Genomic DNA, 22554 nt, shown 5'->3' with positions numbered 1-22554 from the left:
GTTCAGAATACAAAACAGACGTGTGTATAATTTGTTTATGTATAGTATTGTAACATGTGTTGATCTATCTTTCCAATTGGGTCATTCTATCACTTTAACTGATAAAGGTCACCGCATACCACCCACTGATACTTGGCAGCCATTCACATTAGAGAAAATGTCAGAACCTGATGTGATCGCAGTAGCTCGCCTGCAGCAAATTTCCTTCACATCCTCCATACATATGTTTATTCTTGCCACCGGTTTTTCCATTTTCTGCTCCCATTTGAATGCTGTCGCCCGCCCTAAACAAATCAATACACAATGGAAGTGTTTTTTCGGGGTTTTTTGTTTTGATAGCCCTGCCTCTGCTGCACAATCGCTCATTAGAGTGACAATGTGGGAGCAAGTCAGGAAGTGTTGGGCTTTGATTCAACGTCTAATCATCCGACTTCTTCCTGGAAGGAGGAAGGGAGAAAAAAATAGAAAAAGGCACTTCCTGCGTTTAAGCAACGTGTTCACGTAGAAAATAGCATCTGCCTTGCTCTGCATTTAAGAAGTCAGCGAGAGACAAATGAATAGAAATGACTGATTTGTTCTTTTTCCATGGTGGGCTCTCCAAGATGCATTAAACATATATTCCAAGTCTCACATGTGCCCATTTTTATCGGCAGTGAGAGTGAAAGAAAAGAAAAGGAGAGAGAGAGAGGGAGAGAGAGAAAGGAACTTGAAACAGATTTTTTTTCCATTCCAAGGCGTACTCAGTTCGTTGTTGTCTTGCCTAGAGGGTACAATTGAAAAAGATCATTTCATATGAAAGGGGCTTTTGAAAAACGTCTCGGCAATCAAATAGAAAATATGTGTTGCACGGCTGAGTGGTGGGAATCATATAAAATCGGAACTGTGTTAAGAAGAAGAAGAATAAGGAGGAGGAAACGAACGCCTTGTTCAAATACTTGCACTGTGAGGTTTTGTGCTTAGAAATAATTTTCCTAATTCTCTCGCGCCCAGGCCTCCTATCTTAACCATGTCTACAGTAACGGCCACCCCCCCCCCCCCCCTCCTCCACCCACGACACACGCCTATTCTACGCCTTATCAGTGTTATCGTTGATGCGGCCGCAGCATATAGCTCACCTTCTCCCAACGGAGGGACGCAACTCAGGGCGAAGAAGCCGCAGATAGCAAGGGATTACTTTTCATACACGTATGCTTTAACCACTATTACCAGTAGTCGGTGTTAAAGCATGAATCACTGGAGCGTCCCTCCACATAGAAATAGACTTCTATGCGGTGTGGTGGGTGTGCTTTCAGATGGGTTGTTTGTGCAGTATATCCCCCTCGTATCCAGGAGTCTCCCAGTGCGTCTGCTGGATTACGAGTCCCACAAACCGCCATGTTTTTTTTTTTCAATAAAATATATCAATTTTTTTATTATAAATTATATTATCCCCTCTAAATGCTATTTGTTTTATTTAAAACATGAATGTCATAGGTGCCCACTACTGCCGCCCCCTCAGTTGTTGCATTGCCATCATCGTCATCCGAGAAATATTGTGGAAAATATTGACAGAAATAGGGTTCTCCCATAGAAGAATATAAAATGCCTGGTGATACTCTAGGTAGCTCATGAATGGCTTTAGAAGAAATGTAGAGCAGCAAGAGAAAAAAGTAACACAAGAATGGACTTATTGAACTGAATAATAGAAAGTAGCCTACATATTTGATTGTGTAGAACAGAAGCAACAGTATTATGGAAACCAGAACCATGGGATTGCTCAGTATTGCAGACTGATAACAGTATTTTCGCTAACATTAATGCTCAAACAAATTTGGCACACGTAACTCAGCTTCGGGATTTTAGTTTGTTTGAAGGATAAATTCTGTTTTGTTTACTATTTTTCGCACAATGTATCCATCTAGATATATTGATAATGAATGAGCAGGTATACAGTTGAGGCTTTTTGCTCTGGGTGGCCAACAGGTAGGCCGAGGACATTGGGTTTTGAAGCAGAACCTATGGGCTGGTTGTCAAACACCCAAACCACTACACCATCCTATCCTAGTGTTATTAATACACGATCACTGCTTGAGTTTGTGCAAAGTCACTGCGAGCTTGTTGGAGGCAGTTAGATGTCTTGTTTAAGGGGCAGCCTTTAAGTAACCAGCAACCATTTATCTGTCATGACGATACCTTCGACAAAACTGAGCCTGTTGGTTGGAGAGGATCCTTCATCATGAGTCACCCATTAGGACCCACCGAAAATAAAGTGATTCTAGGACAGTCAGACTTCCTTTGAGAACGTCCTCAATATTGAAGATGTATGGTTTACTTGGAGCTTCTCCGCACCACAGCGGCTGATCCTAAATTGAAGAGATTATCTTTGCCAGACCGTGAAACCTGGTTTAGTTTCAAAGAACGTTCTGTCCCATTGAGCTTGCTCCTATACCTCAGTCTTCGGAACAGTGACTTTACAACGTTTTGGAATCGATCTTCAAAATCAAACTTTTATTTTTGTGCCGTTCCTCATTTCCAGCACACCAACCCTAATGTTGTGACCATAGAGACCACGGCGGGAGAGTTTCTCTGCGTGTGCGCGACACAAACAGACAAAAGGGTTCCGACATGAAACGCGAGTCCCATTGTTTCACAATGGGAATGACATTGGTTTATGTATTCTGGTGGTGGTAAATGTACAAAATCCCTCTACAGCCCATCCCCGCAGAGTCAAGCCTTTCATGCAGGGAGGCCAGCAACAGCAGAGGTCGGCTTGCTTTTATTCTGCTTTTCCATCAGAGCAAGCAGTTAATCTCTGCCCAGACCCACCTTATCTGGGCGCCTGCCTGCCACCCTGAGCTTGGTCCAGGGATAAAGGAATCAGTCCCCCCTCCCTCCCCCATCTCCACCACCACCACCAAAAAACAAACAAAAAAACAGGGGAAAAAACACACACACAAATGCACAAATAGTTCTCTTTGGCTTCGTCCAGGATGTGACCGCAGACTGAATAAATTTCTCGTTCCTCGTTTCTCCTGGGCTTGCATTCATTTGCGGCGGGCTGTCACTTTGCCTCTTCTGTGTTTGCTTCTTAAGTAAAGCCACTCAGATGCTGTCTCTGCTTGTTGCATCTTCTCAGATCAGCGCAGCCATTGCCTTGCATTACGGGGTTATGTAAAAGATCTACGTGCACACCCATGCATACACTCACATTCAGGCACACATGCAAAAATCTGTGTTTGCGTGTGTGTTTGTGCAAGTGTGCATGTTTGTGTGTTAGTGTGTGTGTGTGTGTGTGTGTGTGTGTGTGTGTGTGTGTGTGTGTGTGTGTGTGTGTGTGTGTGTGTGTGTGTTTATGAATGTGAAATGTGAATGTGTGGGCCGTGGATGTCATTGTATAGGTGAATTTAGGGACAAAAGTGAGCGAGCTATTCTTGACGCTAACCTGGGCTGGCTGTACCCTTGGTAGGCCTGGAGTCTCCATTTGGCTGGAGGCAGGGGGATGGGATGGGATCTGGTTTCCACCTTTCCCCCTCTCTCTCTCTGCTCTGATGACCGCCCCGGCGATGTGGGTCTCTGACAGCGTGTCATAACTCGTGTCAGCCGCTTCCAGCCCGACGTGACAGGACGGACTAATAGTCCTCGTGACTGGCAGGTGTTTGTCCCGGAGGCTAACGAGGTGTGTTGGCCCCCTCTGTTTGAGACACCGCCTGGGTGTCTAGCACAATAATATTAATTATTACGGAGGGCTCCATTAGGGGGGAACTCTAAGCAAAGGGAAGAGAGAGGAGGCGCACTCCGCCCGGTTGTTGGTGTCCGTAAGTAAAGGCTTAGTTATGGTTCCACGTCGACGCAATACAAGGGGGTTTAGGCACCCATTAAGTCCTTGCGGACCCATGTGGGTCCGCCGCAAGGACCTGACGTGCGCCTCCCAAAAATGTTTACCTTGCGTCTCACTAAAACCCGACACAGCATCAAAACAGGTTCACGACTGCGTCGAGGCGTCTGCTTGGTCATAGCGTTGCGTTGACCTGGAACCATAACTGAGCCTTAAGGTACCACAGAGACGGAGATGAGACACGCAGGTCAACGGGGAAAAGAATGAGGCATTGTTTAAATCCATCAAACAAAAGGCAAATGAACAGTGAACACAGAGGGTGACGCAATGCAAGAACACCTGAGGAGTTGAAAAAGAAAAGAAAAGAAGCTGGCGTTTGGGGAAGCCAGAGAAACACACCAGACGCAACGACGGCAAGAGAAAGAGTGAATCAGAGGGACAAAATGTGGTCTGGGGGAGGGGGGGGGGGGGGGTAGGGGGTTTAGTGGGGCGGGTGGAGTGGGGTGTGTGGGTGGGCAGTACCCCGGTGTCAAGCCTCAGTGGAGCCGTAGGAGACTTTCTAAGATATTGACCTTGGAAAAACATCTCTGTGATTATGCCGCTTACCCTGTCTGTGATCTCTCTCTCTATCCCCCTTGTGTCTCTGTCTCTCTGTCTCTCTCTCTCTGTCTCTGTCTCTCTCTCTCTCTGTCTCTGTCTCCCTCCACCGTCTCTCTCGCTCCCGTCTCTCGCTCTCTCCACCGTCTCTCTCTCTCTCTCTCCACCGTCTCTCTCTCTCTCTCTCTCTCTCCACCGTCTCTCTTTCTCCACCGTCTTTCTCGCTCTCCACCGTCTCTGTCTCTCTCTCTCTCTCTCTCTCTCTCTCTCTCTCTCTCTCGCTCTCTCTCTCTCCCCGTCTCTCTCTCTCTCTCTCTCTCTGGCTGTCTTCCTCTTGCCAGCATTTCGCTCTGTTAATCTTAGTAAGACCAGATAAAGGTAACTTGATGGTTTTCTCTCTCCTTTGATACACATTAATCCAGATCATTGATTGCAAACCTTCAAGCTTAGGCTGAGTTTATCACAGGACGTGGCTGGCGTCTCTGAACTTTTGTTCTTGGTACATTTGTATCGATGCTGATGTGTATTAATCCTTCCATTCACATTTACATTTACAGCGTTTCCTCATTGCTTTTCTGCTTGGTTTACTTTTTTCCCCTGTTGGAAAGGATCATACATATATGTATGCAGGTGACCAACACACATCCTATCGGTAGTACCTGCTTCCAGTCTGGAGACACTATACATAAGGTCAACGTATTACATAAGAGAGTTTTACATAAATAACAGGTGGCCACGCTGCCTTTAAAGGGCAAAATGTGCAAGTAAAGGCAGCTGTCTATTGATTTATATATACACATTAAAGCAGACTTTATCAATTTAATTATGCACATAAAAGCAGAATATGTTTAATTAAATATGCATGTTAAGGCGGGCTCTGCCTCTTCATTTAAATATGCACTTAAAGGCAAACTATGCCTTTTCATTTAGGCAGCCTATGCCTATTAATTCAAACATGCATGTAAAGGCAGACCATATCAATTTAAATATTCACATAAAGGCAGACTTGGTCTATTTATTTAAATATGCACGTATAGGCAGACTATGCCTATTCATTTAAATTGGAGCTAATTGCAGACTATTTAAAAGTCAATTAATTGCTGCGGGCCAAATGCACAGTAGCGGTTAAGACTGTCACAATGCCGCGCGGTAATTGGCTGTTCGAAGGGATGCCGCCTTTGTGTGTTACTCTGGGCTTGCATCCCCTGTGCCAGGTTTTGTGTGGCCGTAGACCTCTGAGGCGGCGTTGTGGAAGACAGGCTGTTGATTAGTCTCCGGATAGTTGTCTCAAACGAGAAATATATATTGTCTCAAAAGAGAATATTATTTTTGACTGGAAGCACATCTACAGTCCAATCTGCAAGCTTTGTGTTTATTGTCAAGTGCACAATTCAACCAGCAGGCAATGCCATGCTCGCGTTCCAGGTGTGCTCAGTGCAGATAAGGTTCAGATAAAGAGATTGGAGCAATAACAATAACAACAATAATTTCAGATGAAAGAATAAAAGAAACTAACATAAAAAATAGTGCAATTAAAACTAGTGCAGACAAAACTTAAAGCCTGCGGCACTGAACGGTGTCTTCGATAATGTCTTCCTCTTTATTTTACATTCACACTGCAATTATGGACTCAATTCCAATTATTCCAATGACATTATCTCGGAGTCTCCTCTTCTGAAGACGGTGGGACATCACCACCTACTCCCTCGCCCGCCTCGTCCACATATTGGTCTCGCTCTATCGCGGGGCTCTGCATTTGTGTATGAGAGAGAGAGAGAGAGAGAGAGAAAGAGGGAGAGGGAGAGGGAGAGAGGTTTGGGAGGGGGTAGCTAGGTGCTGAGAGCAATGTGGGGCTCCCACTGAAAGCAGCATCTGGCTGAATGACTGATCGATCAGGCACAGAGCATTTGCTCTGCCAGACTGCTGGGCCTTTGTGAATGGAGATTATTTCGAAATTATTACGGGAGGCAGATGCTTGTCGGAAGATGCTCTCCGTCAAGGTTAGACTGTCCCTGACTTTCCCCCCAAACCCTCCTCACCCGCATCCACAACCTCCAACCCGGCTTTCCTTCTCCAGCCTTTCCTGCCCCTCTCTTGATCGACTTCCCTCCTGTGAGACTTTTTTCGTGAGAATTTTTGCTCTGGTCTATAATGATCTCTCTCCAATTGTCCATTATTTCACATCTGTCCCCCTCCCAAGTCACCCCACCTCCCTTGCTGCGAATGCCAAATATATTTATTTACTATAAAAAGCCCTAATGGGAATTTTTAAAAAGCCATCTGGTGAAATACACCTTACAGACAGATAACAGCCTACACGCTATAATCTTTTGTCCAACATTAAACTATAATGACATGGAAGCTAGCAGCTGCTGTAGCTTTCTGGAATCAAGAAGGATATGTGTTATTCCCTGATTTCGGTGTTTGTGTGTGTGTTTGTGTGTGTGCTCCATGAATATGTCGGTTTTCCCTATGCGCACGTATCTTGGAAACTGATAATAACACAGGGTTCCGATGAGTTCTATGGAATATAAGTTTTATCTCTGGGATTGGACTTTGGTAGAGGCGTGGCCGGCCCCAGGACCTCCAACCTCGTGTCTATAACCCCGAGCCCCACTTTGGGTCTTCCGGTCGTTCCCATCCTCCTCACGTATCATATCCTGGGATGTGGCTGCAGATGATCCAAAAGTCTGGGGGGTCTTTGCAAAGAGACCCCCGAGAGCTCTGACTCATTTGGATCACTGGATCCATTTCATTTAGTTAAACATAGCCCCGGTGAACGCTGTGCGAGACGTATCGTTGAGGGGGATGTACGCATCGCTCTACACCGTTGTGCAGGTGCTGAATAGATTTCCATGGTCCGGGGCCGGCACTGAGCGGTGGAGCGGAGTGGAACGCATACGGCGGCTTGATAATGGGGCCTGCTGGGGCCTGTCTATAGAAAATGGTGCGATTATTATGGTGTCAAAGTAAGCAGGTATGGAGGTATAAAAGAATGTGTGCGCACGCAGGCACACACACACACACACACACACACACACACACACACACACACACACACACACACACACACACACACACACACACACACACACACACACACACACACACACACACAATATAAGAATAATGACAGATTACAGTAATCCCATCGTGTGTACCCCACATATAGTGTCATGGTATAGGTGCTTAAATGGCATTTCGAACCACCTCCTTTCTCCCAACTAAAAAACTCCTCAGTTCTGGGGGCACACCGGGGAGGCGGGCGGGCGGGCGGGGGGGTGAGGGGGAGACGAGAGGGAGAGATCAACTGAGGAGGGGGAGGCTGATGAGGGGAAGGTAGGGAATGGGTGGGGGACGGGGTGTGATTGTGGATTAATTGTTCACCCGGGAGATGGAAGATAACATGTGATGTTTAAAAGCCGCCGCATCTAATCCTGTCATTTCTTGGAAGGGAATAATGAAAAAAATGGAAATGGTGAAATGGTATCTGTTGAAGGACTAGGAACGGGGCTAATCTGTTTGCCTGTAATGGGCATGTGTTTGTGACTGGTAAACGGTCCAGTTTTGCTCTCCATCACAGCATATTTCATAAGAATGAAATCTCCATTTTATTTGCTATTCTATGTCTGCATGCCGAGTTCCGTCTGTTTACCATTTGGCATTTGTTGACCTTAGTTACGTTTAGTGTTTTTTTAAATGCATCTACCCAGTTTCTTTCCTGCTCCCATTAGAGGAGGTAATGTCTCGGTTTATTTGGCTTTGTAATCAAAGTGAAGTCGGTGGTTCCTCACTTAGAACCATAGAACGGTCTCTCTCTCTCTCTCTCTCTCTCTCTCTCTCTCTCTCTCTCTGTCTCTCTGTCTCTCTGTCTCTGTCTCTGTCTCTGTCTCTGTCTCTCTCTCTGCTCATCCTCCTCTGTACTTCCATGACCCCCCCACCTGAAGTCGTCGTCGTCCCCCCCCCCCCCCCCCCCGCCACCCCCCCTCTTCTTCATCTCCCTTGTCATATCTGTTCTATGCGGGGCTTTTATTTGCTTGCCTTGCTTAAGGCTTCAAATTTAATTTGGATTCAATCTGCTGTAATTGCTTTGAGGGGCGCTTGTGTCTTCATCCTCTGACTCTTCTCTGTGTCTGCTGGAAGATGCAGAAATGCACTCTGTGTGTGTGTGTGTGTGTGTGTGTGTGTGTGTGTGTTTGTGCTCGATATTGTAACTGAAGCTATGGGCCCGTGTGTGTGTGTGCGTCTATGTGTGTGAATCGACATTGCCTGGCCAAACACTGACACAGATACAGGTTGTCAAACAGCGGCCGCTGTCAGCGGACACCATGGTTACCTGCGCACACCATGGCGACACACACGGGTAACACACTCTGCAATGGCCCGGGTTTCAAACTACGTCTAAAATAAGACTTAAATCAGCAGACTTAAAAAAAAAAAGAATCAAAATATTAAGAAATATCGTTAGTCACCTCCTATGTCCTCCAAGTGTCATTCACAAGCATTGCATCTTTGATTCAACCATATCAAATCAAATATTGACTTGATTAGGGTGAAGAGCTAAATATGAAGAGCAGAAAAGATGCCATCCTTTGCCCTTGAGCTGGTTGTGTGGCTGGTGAGGTGGAAGGCAGGGGTGCTAAGCTGCAGGAATGAGATAAACAGGAGAAAAAAAGATACTGACTACAAGCCCACCTCTCTCTCGTTCTCTCGCTCGCTCTCTCTCTCTCTCTCTCTGTCTCTCCCCCCCACCCCCCCCTATAACCGCTTCCCTTTGTCCGTCTTTTCATTTTGTTCAGCCTGCTTCTCGCCCTCTCAAATATACAAAATAAACAAACTAATTGAGTTTATATTAAACACCTTTTTGCTGGACAGGGCGATATCATTATTATAATTATTATGCTGATGATTGGACTAAAGCATCCAGCCGAGGTGTATTCGACTTTAATTTAAGTTATTGTACAAACCTTTTGACACCCTTATAATGGGATGATTATAAGAATCCATTTAAAAAAGGTAATTCACAACAGTAGCTACATCAAATAATACATGGTGAAAGATAATTGTGCATGAAATAAATGCCTATTGCATTTAGCATATTTTTGGGATGTTAAATAATATTCAAGCAGTAAAACATCAACAGTTTGCCATGTTTTCCATAGGAGCTGTATGCTTCTACCATCCGACACCTGTTGTGCATGAAGGTTTAATTGTAACTTAAGAGAGTTCGGCTCGGAGTCCTCAATCTCCACCCAGTGGTCAACACAAAAAATGACACAATGACTACATTTTCACAAATATGAATGAATAAAAACATGTTTATCTTGATATATATTAATATAGCCTATTTCATTTCAGACTTATGCAAGACTATCAATAAAACTGAATTATAAAATTTGTGATGACACATTTAATAAAATAATACAACTTAATCATGAGTTTAGAAGGAATTTGTAGTGCAACTCCTTTTTTATTAAAAGGAGGAATTATGAACCTAGTTTACATATTATTTGACGTGTCTTTGTTCCTCTGCCCATTCATTTGATAGAGAGCTCTTCATGTGAAGCTCCATTTGAGCGACACTGCCATGCCACTCTGATGCAGAGAATACACGTGTGAGTCATTGATTGCATGTTGATTAGTGAGTGCTCTTTTGAGCTGATTATACATATTGTTAAGTATGTATGTATGCAAATCACTGTGTGTATGTGTGGGTGTGTGTGTCGTGGCCAATATGTGATGTTGTGATTCAGACAGTGTGTTATATTGTGAGTTGTGTTTGTTTGTATGACACATTCTGCTCTTAAAGTCAGTGTGGATATCATTTGAAATGACGCAATGTATTTCTGGATCATGACTTATCATGGTCGATAGAACCAAATATTTGTAGAGCCGGTTGCACTTAATGCGAGTTGTCTCCTGCTGGTTACAAATAATGAAGTCCAACAGAGACTTCCGTAGTGAGTGTGTGTGTGTGTGTGTGTGTGTGTGTGTGTGTGTGTGTGTGTGTGTGTGTGTGTGTGTGTGTGTGTGTGTGTGTGTGTGTGTGCGTACCTACGTGTTTATTCATATCTATAGTTTACAATCGTGTGCGTCATTATTTCCGGCACTTTAGAACACAATATTAAAATGAAAAGCGGAAGAGAGGTGCCATGAACCTGCCCCGCTTCGTTCTTCATTACACACACTGACTGTTTCAATCGGTGATCGTCTGCTCACCTCGTGATCGCATCAGGCTGAACACAAAGCCGCGGGGGGGGGGGCCCGTGTTCGCTGTCGCACCAGACCGAGCTGTGTGGAGAGACCGCACGCTTTAACCACTCTGTTTACACGTGTACGAGGAGCAGGGCCTCCACGAGACAGGGCTCACCTGTTAGAATGTCACTGGGCCCAGTCCCCCCCCCCCCCCCCCTTTTCGTCCTCCGTTTGTCTTTTGTTTTCAAACGCTGCGTTCTGCGTTGTCATCCGCCGTCTCCGTCACCTGCGAGGTCAACGACTCGGAGTGGCTTCTGAGAGAACAGGCAGGCAGACCAAACAGGACGGCGGCCCCTGGTTATAAATATATACACACACACACGCCGCTGTACATCTATTTATTTAAAAGGTGCCCCTGGACCCGTCTCCATGGCGGTGTCTCTATGTCCTCTGGTTTGCGGTCTGGTTGATGTCCGTGACAGCGGGGGGGAGGGGCCGCAGTGCCATGTCCATTAGTACGTGACAAACAACAGAGTGACACCAGGCAGCCCGCCAACCCTGTGTCATCATGCCCCCCCTTAGACCCCACCACCACCCCCCTACTACTACACCCAGCCCCCTGATACCCCCACCACCAACCTACTACACCCACCATCCTGATGCACCCACCACCCCCCTACTGCTACACCCACCACCCTGATGCACCCAACACCACCCTACTACTACACAAACCACTTTGCTACACCCACCACCCCCCTACTACACCTACCAACCCCTTACTAAGCCCCACCACCACCATACTACACCCAACCCCAAGCCTCCGTCCCTGTACGCTCACTCTTTGCTGTGCGTCTTCGCTGTGAGGATGCTTCGTTCCGCTACATCGCTTGAGTGATCTTTATATCACAGCCGTATAGCGTCTGTAACCGTTTGATTTTATTATTCCACTCCGAATGATCCCAGGGCTCGAGTGTTGTTTCGTCGCTAAAGGTCTCCTCGTGTGTATCGGCCAGCGTAAAAACACGAAGACCTCCGCCACTGTTAATTTTCGATACAGTTGTTGCCGGCGCCATCGACCGCCCAAAGGAGGGATAATTGAATATGCAGCAGTGGGTGCGTCGGTCGGGTGTGTGCTAATGAGAAGGACAATAGCCTAGTCTTGGAGGACCGCTCCACAATAACGGCGCTGTTTTTCGGCGGGGTATCTGAAATTAAAATTAAAAAACAATAGGGAAGAAAACGGTATCAGCGTTCCGTAGTAGTAGCAGCATCAGGCCGTTTTTAATACTTGTACGCTATACGGGGCAATGCATGGTCGGAGCTCTCGGATGGTGTACTTCCACGTGAGCGATGTAGTTCAGAACCACCATATTATAAGCCTCTGAGTAGCCTGATTAGTATTCAAAGGCGTGTGATCAAGGTCAATTATTTTCAGTTACACTGACTTCTTAAAAAATGGCTATAATGGAGTTCTATTCTGTAGCCGGGAGCGAGGCTATTGTTCCTGGGGAAAGACAGCTGCCTTTCTCCTCCCTTTGAGCCAGGGACTGAAATTCTCTGCACAATGCTGGCAATCTTTTAATGGAAAACATGGTATTTCTGTGTGCATATGTCGCGGCATACAGAAAGCTGGTGTTTGACTTTTGGAAGGCGCAAAAAAGGAAAGCGTGCGCGCAGCTGCGGTTGCCAGGGGTGAGGTGACAGCCAGCCGCATTCACATCCCTTTGCCGCTGTGGAAAAGACGAGGGAAGAACATAATTCAAACCCTGCGCCTTTCGTGATGGGAAGATTACTAGACTACACTTCCCAGCTGCCAACGGGTGAAAAGAAAAGAAAACTAGCCGAGGATCTGAGTTAATTGTCAAGTTAAGATAACTTAAAAAAAGTTAAGTCAAGTTCTTAATTTAGCGCTGTTCAGTACTACGGATATCGCTGAAGATGAAGGTCTCACCTGTGTGTGTGTGTGTGTGTGTGTGTGTGTGTGTGTGTGTGTGTGTGTGTGTGTGTGTGTGTGTGTGTGTGTGTGTGTGTGTGTGTGTGTGTGTGTGTGTGTGTGTGTGTGTGTGTGTGTGCGGGACTGACCCCCTGTGAAGAATCAGACAAGTAAAAACAAGAGTCGAACCAACGTTATTATTGCTAGTGTTAAGCGCATACATCCTTGAGTTGGACTGCGTGGGAGTCATACAAGTCATGATTCATTTATTATAATTTCCATTCTAGTCCTTTCATTCTAATCAATTTCCTTTTTTTTATATCCATTATCATGTGGAGCAATTATTCTGTTATTACATTTTTCCTTGGCAAAAAAGAAAATGCAACGGAAAGATCCGCAATTAAAGACGCTAGAACGTGTAGGAGGCGAACAGACAGACAGGTGGAGAGGGAGGCTGGTCACATGACACATGATTGAAGGCGAGATGGAGCAGTTTAGAGGAACAGGCCAGTTGGCGCCTAGTCGCGAGGAAGAGGAGGAGGAGGAGGAGGGTTGCTTAAACCCAAGAGAGAGAGAAGAGGAGATGGGAGGAATTTTCCCTGAGATGTTTTGAATTCTGGAGTGGAAAGTCCCTCCATCTGTTATAGGGGCCCGGTTCTGACTCAGTGGGTTTTGTGATTGGTCCTAATCCTGGCCAAGTAACAGACAGAATGAAGAGCTTAAACCAGTCTGCTCTCACTCTGACAGGCTCCACTGGTTGTTGCTCCGGCTGCTGCTGCTACTGCTGTTCCGACTGGGGCTCATCTCACACCGCTGCCCCCTAATGGACAGATGGCCGAACCACACCCGTACCCTCTGAATTACTTAGCCTAAGGTCATCGTTCAACGGCTCCATCAAAATGTAGATAATAGGAAAGCATTGGTTCAGAGTGAAGACCAACAAGTATTCGACAATTATAAATTGTAAGTCAAATTGAAATAAATACAGAGTATATGAAATAACAATACTGTTATGGCAGCCTATGTGCACGTATTTGCTTGCATTAAATGTAATTATAGCATAGTTTATTAGCAGTGATGTGTCTGGTTATAATGTTTGCAGTATGCTTCAGTATGTTATTTTGCATTGAACAAGGGCAACCTTGTATTGCATAATGACGGATCTCTGATAAGCACGTAAGAAAAAGCCTTTCTCCTCTCCAAAGGCATTGGGCATCTAGGGAACGGTCTCTTATTGGCTATCTGTGCTGTCACTCAGGGAGGGGGGACGGAACCCAGTAGAATGATGGACTGGGGTCCCTAAGGTGACAGCAGCCTGGTCCCCAAGGTGACAGCGGCATTTCCAGACAGCTCAGGGGTCAGTTAGAAAAAATGTTGAGTGGCCTGATTCGAGTCTGCAATCACACGCACAGACACACGTGCGCGCCAGCACGCAACCACGCACGCACGCACACACACACACACACACACACACACACACACACACACACACACACACACACACACACACACACACACACACACACACACACACACACAGGGCTCCTGCAGACAGGTTCCACTGTGTATGCAGTGCAGTGCCCTCAGAAGCCTGCAGAAGAGATCCTAATGTTCTCTAACCGGCCTCAGCCAACAGTCTTACAGCAGGGTGTGTGTAGCTGTGTCACTACGGCATGACACACTCCCTCCCTGGTGGGCTGTCATACTCCCGTCCACACCCCTCCACCCACCTCTCCATGAAATAACATGACTTTGAGTGATTCGGCCGCCCCCCTCCGGAACAGTGCAAACCAAACGGTTATGAATATTAAAAGATCCTAATCGTCTCACGCTGAGCCTTTCATGACGATTCTCCCCCTCTCTCAAGCTCTTTCTGCCGCTCTTTTTCTGTCTCCATCTCGCTCTCTCTTTCTCCCTCTCCCTGTCTTTCTCTCCCTATCACTCCCTCTCCATCATGTTCTCCCCGTCTCTCTCACTCTCTCTCCCCGTCTCTTTTCTCCTCTCTCACGCTCTCTTCCTCCCTCTCTCTGTCTGTCTGTTTCTCCCCCTCCCTCCCTCCCTCCCTCCCTCTCTCCCTCCTCCTCATATTTCACGGCTCCTCGAGGAAGACGACACAGCGTAGCCGGGGCTCGTCTCTCGGCGCGGCTGCCTCCAAAGCAGCTTGTGAAGGATAGACTGTCAACCGCTCCACATAATGCATTGTGTGCCCCCTTTTTTTTATTATAATTTATTTCTCTTTCTCCCTTTTGACGTTTAAAGTTATGTATGTGTAGGAAGGCGGGGTATTAATATCAGACATTGTGCTACTATCAATAACCCCCCCCTCACCCATCCACCACTCTGTCTCCGGGGGTGTTTATGCTTGTTGACCTTGCCTTCAGACAGGGAAGTGGATAATGGGTGTGGGACAGAGGATCCGTCATAGGGCTGTACCCCGGCGTTGGGAGGAGGAAGGGGTACGGACCACCGGGCGCTGGGTCTCCAGACCGGACCGTAGTAGATGGTCTCTATAGCCCCCCATCCCTCCCTGCATGGTGGGCGTGTTCCCTGTGTTGTGTGGGCCCCGTGTGTGGACGGCTTATCTGTGCTGTACGCCGCTGATCGCTCTACTATGCTTCTCCGGCGCTCTAAGCAGCTTGGACCGCAGCCACCAGCGCAGATGATATATATCCCCACCCTGCTCCACACATCTCTCTCTCTCCCTCCCCCTCCCTCGCTCTCACTGATTCATGGGCTGTTTATGGTGCACATCCATCTGGGGGGGGGGGGGGGGGGGGCGGAGCACTGAGGGACTGGGAGATGCTCGGGGGGGGGGGGGGGGGGGGGGGTTCTGTTGGGAGAGGGATGGAAGAGCACTGTGTGGGGACCACTAGTTTTGGGGAAGATGGAAGCTGAATGATGAATTGAGTGACAGAGACAGAGGAAGGGAACGGTTTATGAAGACGGGTATGGTGCAAATTAGGATATTTTGTATACTTATGTATATATATATAAAACTATGATAATCCTAGTGATGTTTCTGAGGAGAAGGCAGAGCCCAGATTCTGCTCCTGATCTTGAGAGAACCCTCCTTCGGGCTCCTTTTGGGAAGGTCACGGCTGCAACAACAAAATACCCAACATTCTTGGCCTCGGTCGTAGTAGAGGACGTTGAAGGGACGTACAAAAAACACATTCAGATCAGCTGAGGTTCGGGACGCCGCCACTGGGTTCCGGTAGGTTCTCCGGTAAATCCAGGGAACCTGGATGTTGATGTCCAGCTGCTGCATGTTTCCCATAATTGAAAAATGTTTGAGTCCTAATAGCTTTCACCGGGAGATTACCACTTGCCTCTGCCCTTTTGCAGAGCTGACCCTCTCCAACGTAGGCCAGCAAATTACTGTCTTTTCTAATGAACTCTGTGGCAATCATTCCAATAGGCTAATTAGTTCCTTGTTGCATTGTTTGAGTGCTTCTCAATCTCGTTAGGGTGCCCGTGGAATCTTATATTGCCGTATTTTAAGGCACATTCAGGTGATTAAAAGCCAAAGGCATGCAGGCCCGGCACGGTCAAAGACACCCATAGCCATTTTTTTCTTGTTCTCGCTTATTAAACACGGCCTATCGTCGTTTAATCAAACGACACATGACACACGCACGCACATACACACGCACACGCACACATTCACGTACACACACACACACACACACACACACACACACACACACACACACACACACACACACACACACACACACACACACACACACACACACACCGTTTTATATCCACCTTGTATAATTCCTGCAGGACACGCCCCCTTTGTGAAGCCAAGCCGTTATACTGGGGCTGTGTTCCATTTGGTTCTATGTCGTATAGGCTTCGCCTTTTAAGGCTATCGCTACTGGGTTATCCCTAGGCGTGAGCCGTAGCACTGAAGTGCTACGGCTCACGCCTGAAGTGCTACGGCTCACGCCTAGGGATAACCCAATAGCGATAGCCTTAAAAGGCGAAGCCTAAACTCATAGAATCTACGTAACTATCGTTTTCCAGTGGGAGGAGCCTGTTTAGAGGAAGTGGGTGGTGCTGCCGTTGTAAATAGGGCATCTATTTTATAACGTGCAAGTTCACATTAAGCATTGGCTTGTCTGGTTAGGGATAATAAAAATACACCCCGCTGGGGAACTAGTCCTTCAGTGCAGAACCAGAACTGAATGCGGCTGTAGCCACGGTCTAAATAGAGTTTATAATTTCAGAGCCCGGGGACTTTAGACGGCTTGACAGAGCATCCTGGGATTTGAACCAGATCGCCCCCTAGAGGAGGCATGGAAACCTACATACTGAGACAGAGGCTAATCCACCAGTGAGAGACTGGGACGAGAACTAGATATAGAAACCACAACAGAGGGGGTGTCTCTTGCCCAGCCAATATAGTAACTATAAGTCTATACAGAGATAAGCTGTTACTCGTAGAACTGTTCACGATGATCCACAAGCAGCGGATGTTTGATCTTGGTTGACACAGAGATAAAAAGCGTTTAATAACAGGCCTCATTTTGAGCCAGATACAATCTAGTACTTTCTGCTCACACAATTGCTCAATATGAATTAATACTGCGACTTTCACTAGTGTTTGAATTAGAATTTCCTTCTGTGGGCACGTCTATGTTTAACATTTTAACATAAATGCAGAAAACACACATCCCCGAAGACACAGACACAAACGCAGACGCACACTCACACACACACATATGCACACAGCCACACACACTCTATGAGATACCGATGCTGATATGTTTTTGTTTGTTTTTGACAGAAACTCGCCCGGGAGGCAGAACTGCTTCAGAAGGAACACGAGTGGCAGGACGGAGTGAAGGTAAAGTACTTTAGCCTAGGTACCTCCCTCCCTCCGACTCGTTCTCTCTCTCTCTCTCTCTCTCTCTCTCTCTCTCTCTCTCTCTTCCCCCCCTACCTCGACCCCCCTCCTTCTCTAGGTCCCTCCCTCCAGCCTCCCTCCTCCTCTAGTTACCTCCCTCCCTCTCTCCCTCCTCCTGCCCTACCTTCCCCTACCCTTCTTCCCCCCTAACCCTCTGTCTCTTTACTCTTCCTCCCAACCTCTCTTCCCCGTCTCTCCATCCCTCCCTCCCCCTGTCCCTCCCTCTGCCCTTCCTCCCTCCCTATGTTCCTCTCCTGTTGCTCCAGGGCACTGTGCCCTCCCCTTTATTTCCTCATTTCACCAATTTGTTTCCAATTTTCCCCTCAATTTTGTTATGTCCCTCCTTTCTTTTCCACTTAAAACTCTTTAACGACCATGTGATCAGCACCACGGTAGCGACCGAAGAAGTAGTATTAAAAATTGGATGTTAATATGCGCAGCCTAGCCTAATGCACATAATTAAGTACACACACGCGCAGACTCACACACACACACAGACACACACACACGCGCACACACACACTCACCGTGTCCATTTTTCTTCTTTTTTTTTTGCGGTTGTTAATTTCATGGTGTACAACATTATTTACATACTGTCAATCAGTTGTGTCTCACAGGCCACAGCTCTCTGAGTACGCAGCCTTCTGCCATCGTTGACCTTTGTCTGAGGAGAAAATATCTCTTGAAATCCAAATAGAGGAGCCGCAAACTAGTGCTCGTGTGTGTGTTTCTCTATGTGTGTGTGAGTGTGTGTGCAAGGCAGCGCGCTTCACTGGCTCACCGATTTGTAAACACACCGATACCCTGCATGCATATTGATCCACACACACACACGCACACGCACACACGCATACACAAACACACATGCACACACTTTGTGTACATAATCACGCAGATATGTGACCTCAGCAAGCCAATACATTGACACACACACGCACGCACACACACACACACACACACACACACACAAACCCACCCACAACCCATGCACACACCCCCCCCCCCCCCCCCCCCCCCCCCACACACACACACACTCCTCACTCATATCCTCCGTCTCCAGGGAGACGAGCTCACTGTCATGGTACACTTCCCACAAATGGATTTTTAACCCCGCGCTTCCCGGGGGATGTTTGAGAAAAGGCTTTAACTGATTTATAAAACGAATAATTATGAGCCCTGCTTCCCCAGCAAAGTCCATTTTTATTCATGGTCGCTTACACTCGCTGATGCACTGCTTTGACCGCCGCCCGCCTCAGTCCTTCTGGACCGGGGTCTCTGGCGTGTGCTGTTCCTCGGCGGGCACCCAGGGGGAGCTTCTGAGCGCTGCCTCTCTCTACTCCGCCTCTCTCGGCCCCCATGCACCACGATAGGGGGGGTCAGGATGCTGTCACCCTATGTGGCATCCAATCTCTCTCTCTCTCTCTCTCTCTCGCACCCAGTGTACCCTTTGTTGCTTGTTCTGTGGTGTTTCATCGCTCAAACCTCATCTCCATCATCATACACTCTGCCTCTCAACCTCTGTCCCCTTCACACAAACATACAGACACACACACACATACGTACACACACAGACACACATACACACACACACACAGAAACACACATACACAAACAGAAACACCCTAACCACCACACACACACACACACACACACACACACGCACGCACGCACACACACACACACACACACACACACACACACACACACACACACACACACACACACACACACACACACACACACACACACACACACACACACACACACACACACACACCAAACAAAATCCTCCATTTTTCATGTCAGCATGTGGCTTTAATCGGGCGTGAAAACAGGTTCAAAATGTCATATTGGTGCAAACACGTCAAATGAATCCTAATGCCGGCTCCCCCTGTTAATAGTGTATCAATGCTGATTTCATTTGCCTTCATAATTAGGGCAGGTAATGAGTCCCGGCAGGGCCGCTGAGGATCCGTTAGGAGAGGCAGATGCGAGGCGTAGAGAATGGGAGGTGTCACTAAAGCAGCACATATCCTTATGAGAATATATTTTTTTCACCCCCCTCCTGTTTGGAGATGTTGTGCCCTCCTAATTTCTCTTTGGCTGAACACACTGGTGACTGACAGTCTAATTAGATTAGGGCTTGCATGCTCTTTGGGCATATTAGGAGGAACGCGGTGCATTTTTAACTGCCAGGCGGGGCGTCTGTCAGGAGGAGAGGGAAAGAGTGTTCACACAAGTGAAATGTTTTTGGAGTTTGCGGGATTTGAACGTCTGCTCAGGCCTGTGGTTGAGTCAGAGTGTGCGTGTGTGTGTCTGCCTGTCTGTCTGTTAGAGTGATAGGTGTGGCTCTACCAGTTTGTGCTCCAGCATCTGTACTGAGAGGGTCATGTTTTGGAATCTGTTGGACTTGAATGCCTGCTAGGAACTGTGGTTTGGTGTGTGTGTGTGTGTGTGTGTGTGTGTGTGTGTGTGTGTGTGTGTGTGTGTGTGTGTGTGTGTGTGTGTGTGTGTGTGTGTGTGTGGTGGTTCAAGAGGTCTGATTGGCAAAAAATATCTATTTATTTGAGCGATCTGATTGGCTAAAAAAAAATATTATTGCGATTCTGACTGGCACAATTTTTCGTTACATAAAATGTTCAATTCAAATTAAAAACGAAATACATTTTGGTCCATGTCTTAGAAATCATGTCCATGGACATGGGATCTGTGTGTCTGTACCTGTCTGGGCTCCGGCGTCTGTACGGAGAGTGTGATGTTTGGGGTGGGCGTTGTTGGCTTCGTTGGTGGATGTGTTAGTTAGTGTTTATTAACGTTGAGATCTTTACCTGGCCCGGCCCATCTGCTCACTGATACCAAACGTGGAGTGACATCACAGGGACTCAATGACACGCCTGGCACGCACAGCGGCTGCCACCGCAGCTGTTACCGTAGCGATGGGTGGACGTGGTGCACAATCCTACCCCGCCCACACTACCAACCACCAATCCCACCACTCAACTTTTGATCCTTTACCGACACATGCTCACTCCCACCGGGGAGACCACCTGCAAAGACACACACACCTGAACACACACGGACACACACACACACACACACACACACACACACACACACACACACACACACACACACACACACACACACACACCTTGAACACCCGGGTCTTCTTCAGTATCGGTTCACTCGGTCTCGACCATTCACTGCAGGACATTACGGACGATGAAACGTTGATCGTAACAACTGTTGTGATGGCCGTCGCGGGTTTTAAATCCATTGGAATGAAATGGGGTGTGAAATAGACATTAAGGTGTTTGATCGCCGCTGATTCCTCAAGGTCACAAGTGCCGCGCCCCTCCGTGGAAGCGTTTCCATCCGAGCCCGGCGACGGAATGCCGTGGTCCCTCACCAAGGGCTCTGCAATTAATCAAATTTTGATCGCGATTTTGATTTTCGGGGCAAGTGATCTCAAAACTAATATAATCGAGTTTAAACCATATATTTATTTTTGTAAGTATATTTATTTTATTCATTAAAAGAACAGCTGTACACATATTCTCCCAAAATTACCATGACCCAAAAATTACTTTTGATTTTGATTATTTTGCTTTTTGAACATTTTGTGAATTTATTTGAGGGGATATTTCAAAGTTCGCAGTTACAAAGTGTTAATTTAGAGAGAAATGCTGAATAAATGCATAATATTTTCAAACTCAAAAATAATCTTTTGAATAATCCGGATTTCAATATGGACCAAAATAATTGTGAGTAGGATTTTTTCCATAATCGAGCAGCCCTTCCCTCACCAAGGAGACTGCTGCGCTCCGCCCTGAAACCCCATTGGGGAAGTAGAAGAGGAAAAAGTCCTCCTTAACCAAGCGTGATCGTCCTTGTTCTCCAAGCCCAAACAAGTGCTAATTGGCAGCCGGTGCGACGCATGCTATGTAAACTATAGCATTGGCCTGGGTGTTCTCTCCGATTATTTTGTATTATGTAGTTCCAGTATAGGAATTGACATTGCCCTTAGTGAATGCCCAGACATGTATTTGTATTGTCACTTTCCATTGTGGAGTGGCTATGGAGAGAAGGAAGGAGATGGTGGAGGAGGAGGAGGAAGACATCCACTTTTCATCAGATTGTGATGTGGCAGCTGCTGTTCGTTTGAAATGCATTAGTACTAATAGCTGTACCATTAGGAGAGAGAGAGCGGGAGAAGGTAAAGAGAGGGGGAGAGATAGAGAGACGCTCCGTTGATAGGTTGCTATGATGAAACCAACGAGAAAAAGGGTGACGAAGGAGGAAACAAAAATAGAGCGAGAGAGAGAGATAAAGAGAGGAGAGAGGGTGGGGTAGAGGTGAGAAAGGGACTATGGGTGAGTGCAGAAAGGCATGAGGGAGCATGGAAAAGAGACACAAAGATAGAGCCATCTTCCAGCCCATTTACCCCAATCATCACTCTCTAATCAATCAAGCCTTTCATCATATTCCAACATAATCTCCCGTTCTCCATCTCTACTCAGTCCCTCTGTATCTCTCTATCATACATAAACCTTTATCTACCGTGGTGTTCTTCTTTTCATATATCGAACAATTTATAAATCAAGGTGAGATTGATTTGTGATTTTATCATTTAGTTGCAGGTCAGAAAATGTATTGCTGATCAATTCTGATAATTTACTGAACGTTTTTGTACTACATGTTTATTTGAGTATCTTATATATACATTTCGGACAAAGAAAGCTAAATGAACTTGTAATATGATCGGCATGTTTCATTAGGTAGGATATCTTGTCAACCTAATAGATACAATTAATCCTATAAATGAAAAACTAACAAATACAGAGTTTAGCCTTGGTGAACAGCTACTGTCCACAAATCTAGTCCCCATTCAGGTCACATTTCAAGGGTAAGGTATTCTCACCGAGCACTGAGTTGTGAAGGTTCTCTACACTTAAAAATAATATATCTAATTTGTCACGGCCTAACAGCTGTTACTTGAGACCTTCTTGGCCAACTCGTCTTAACCCTGAAATCTCAATTTTGAACACAATACAGTCCTTATCTCATTGTACTGATCGTCAAGGGAAAGTGATGGACAGC

The 22554-nt window shown here is 46.6% G+C and overlaps 1 protein-coding gene across 3 annotated transcripts in view; it reads left to right on the top strand.

Moving 5' to 3' along the window:
* Positions 1 to 22554, top strand: part of cacna2d2a (calcium channel, voltage-dependent, alpha 2/delta subunit 2a) — a 131365-nt gene that overhangs the window by 48226 nt on the left and 60585 nt on the right. For all 3 annotated transcript variants that reach the window (XM_030375627.1, XM_030375629.1, XM_030375628.1), the window contains exon 4: positions 17335 to 17394. In XM_030375627.1, the coding sequence (XP_030231487.1) occupies positions 17335 to 17394 (60 nt within the window). The remainder of the gene's footprint in view (positions 1 to 17334; positions 17395 to 22554) is intronic.

This window comes from Gadus morhua, chromosome 13, assembly GCF_902167405.1.
Source record: "Gadus morhua chromosome 13, gadMor3.0, whole genome shotgun sequence".
Taxonomy (NCBI): Eukaryota; Metazoa; Chordata; class Actinopteri; order Gadiformes; family Gadidae; genus Gadus; species Gadus morhua.
The sequence above is the reverse complement of the archived record's forward strand: the minus strand, read 5'-3'. Positions and strand labels throughout refer to the sequence as shown.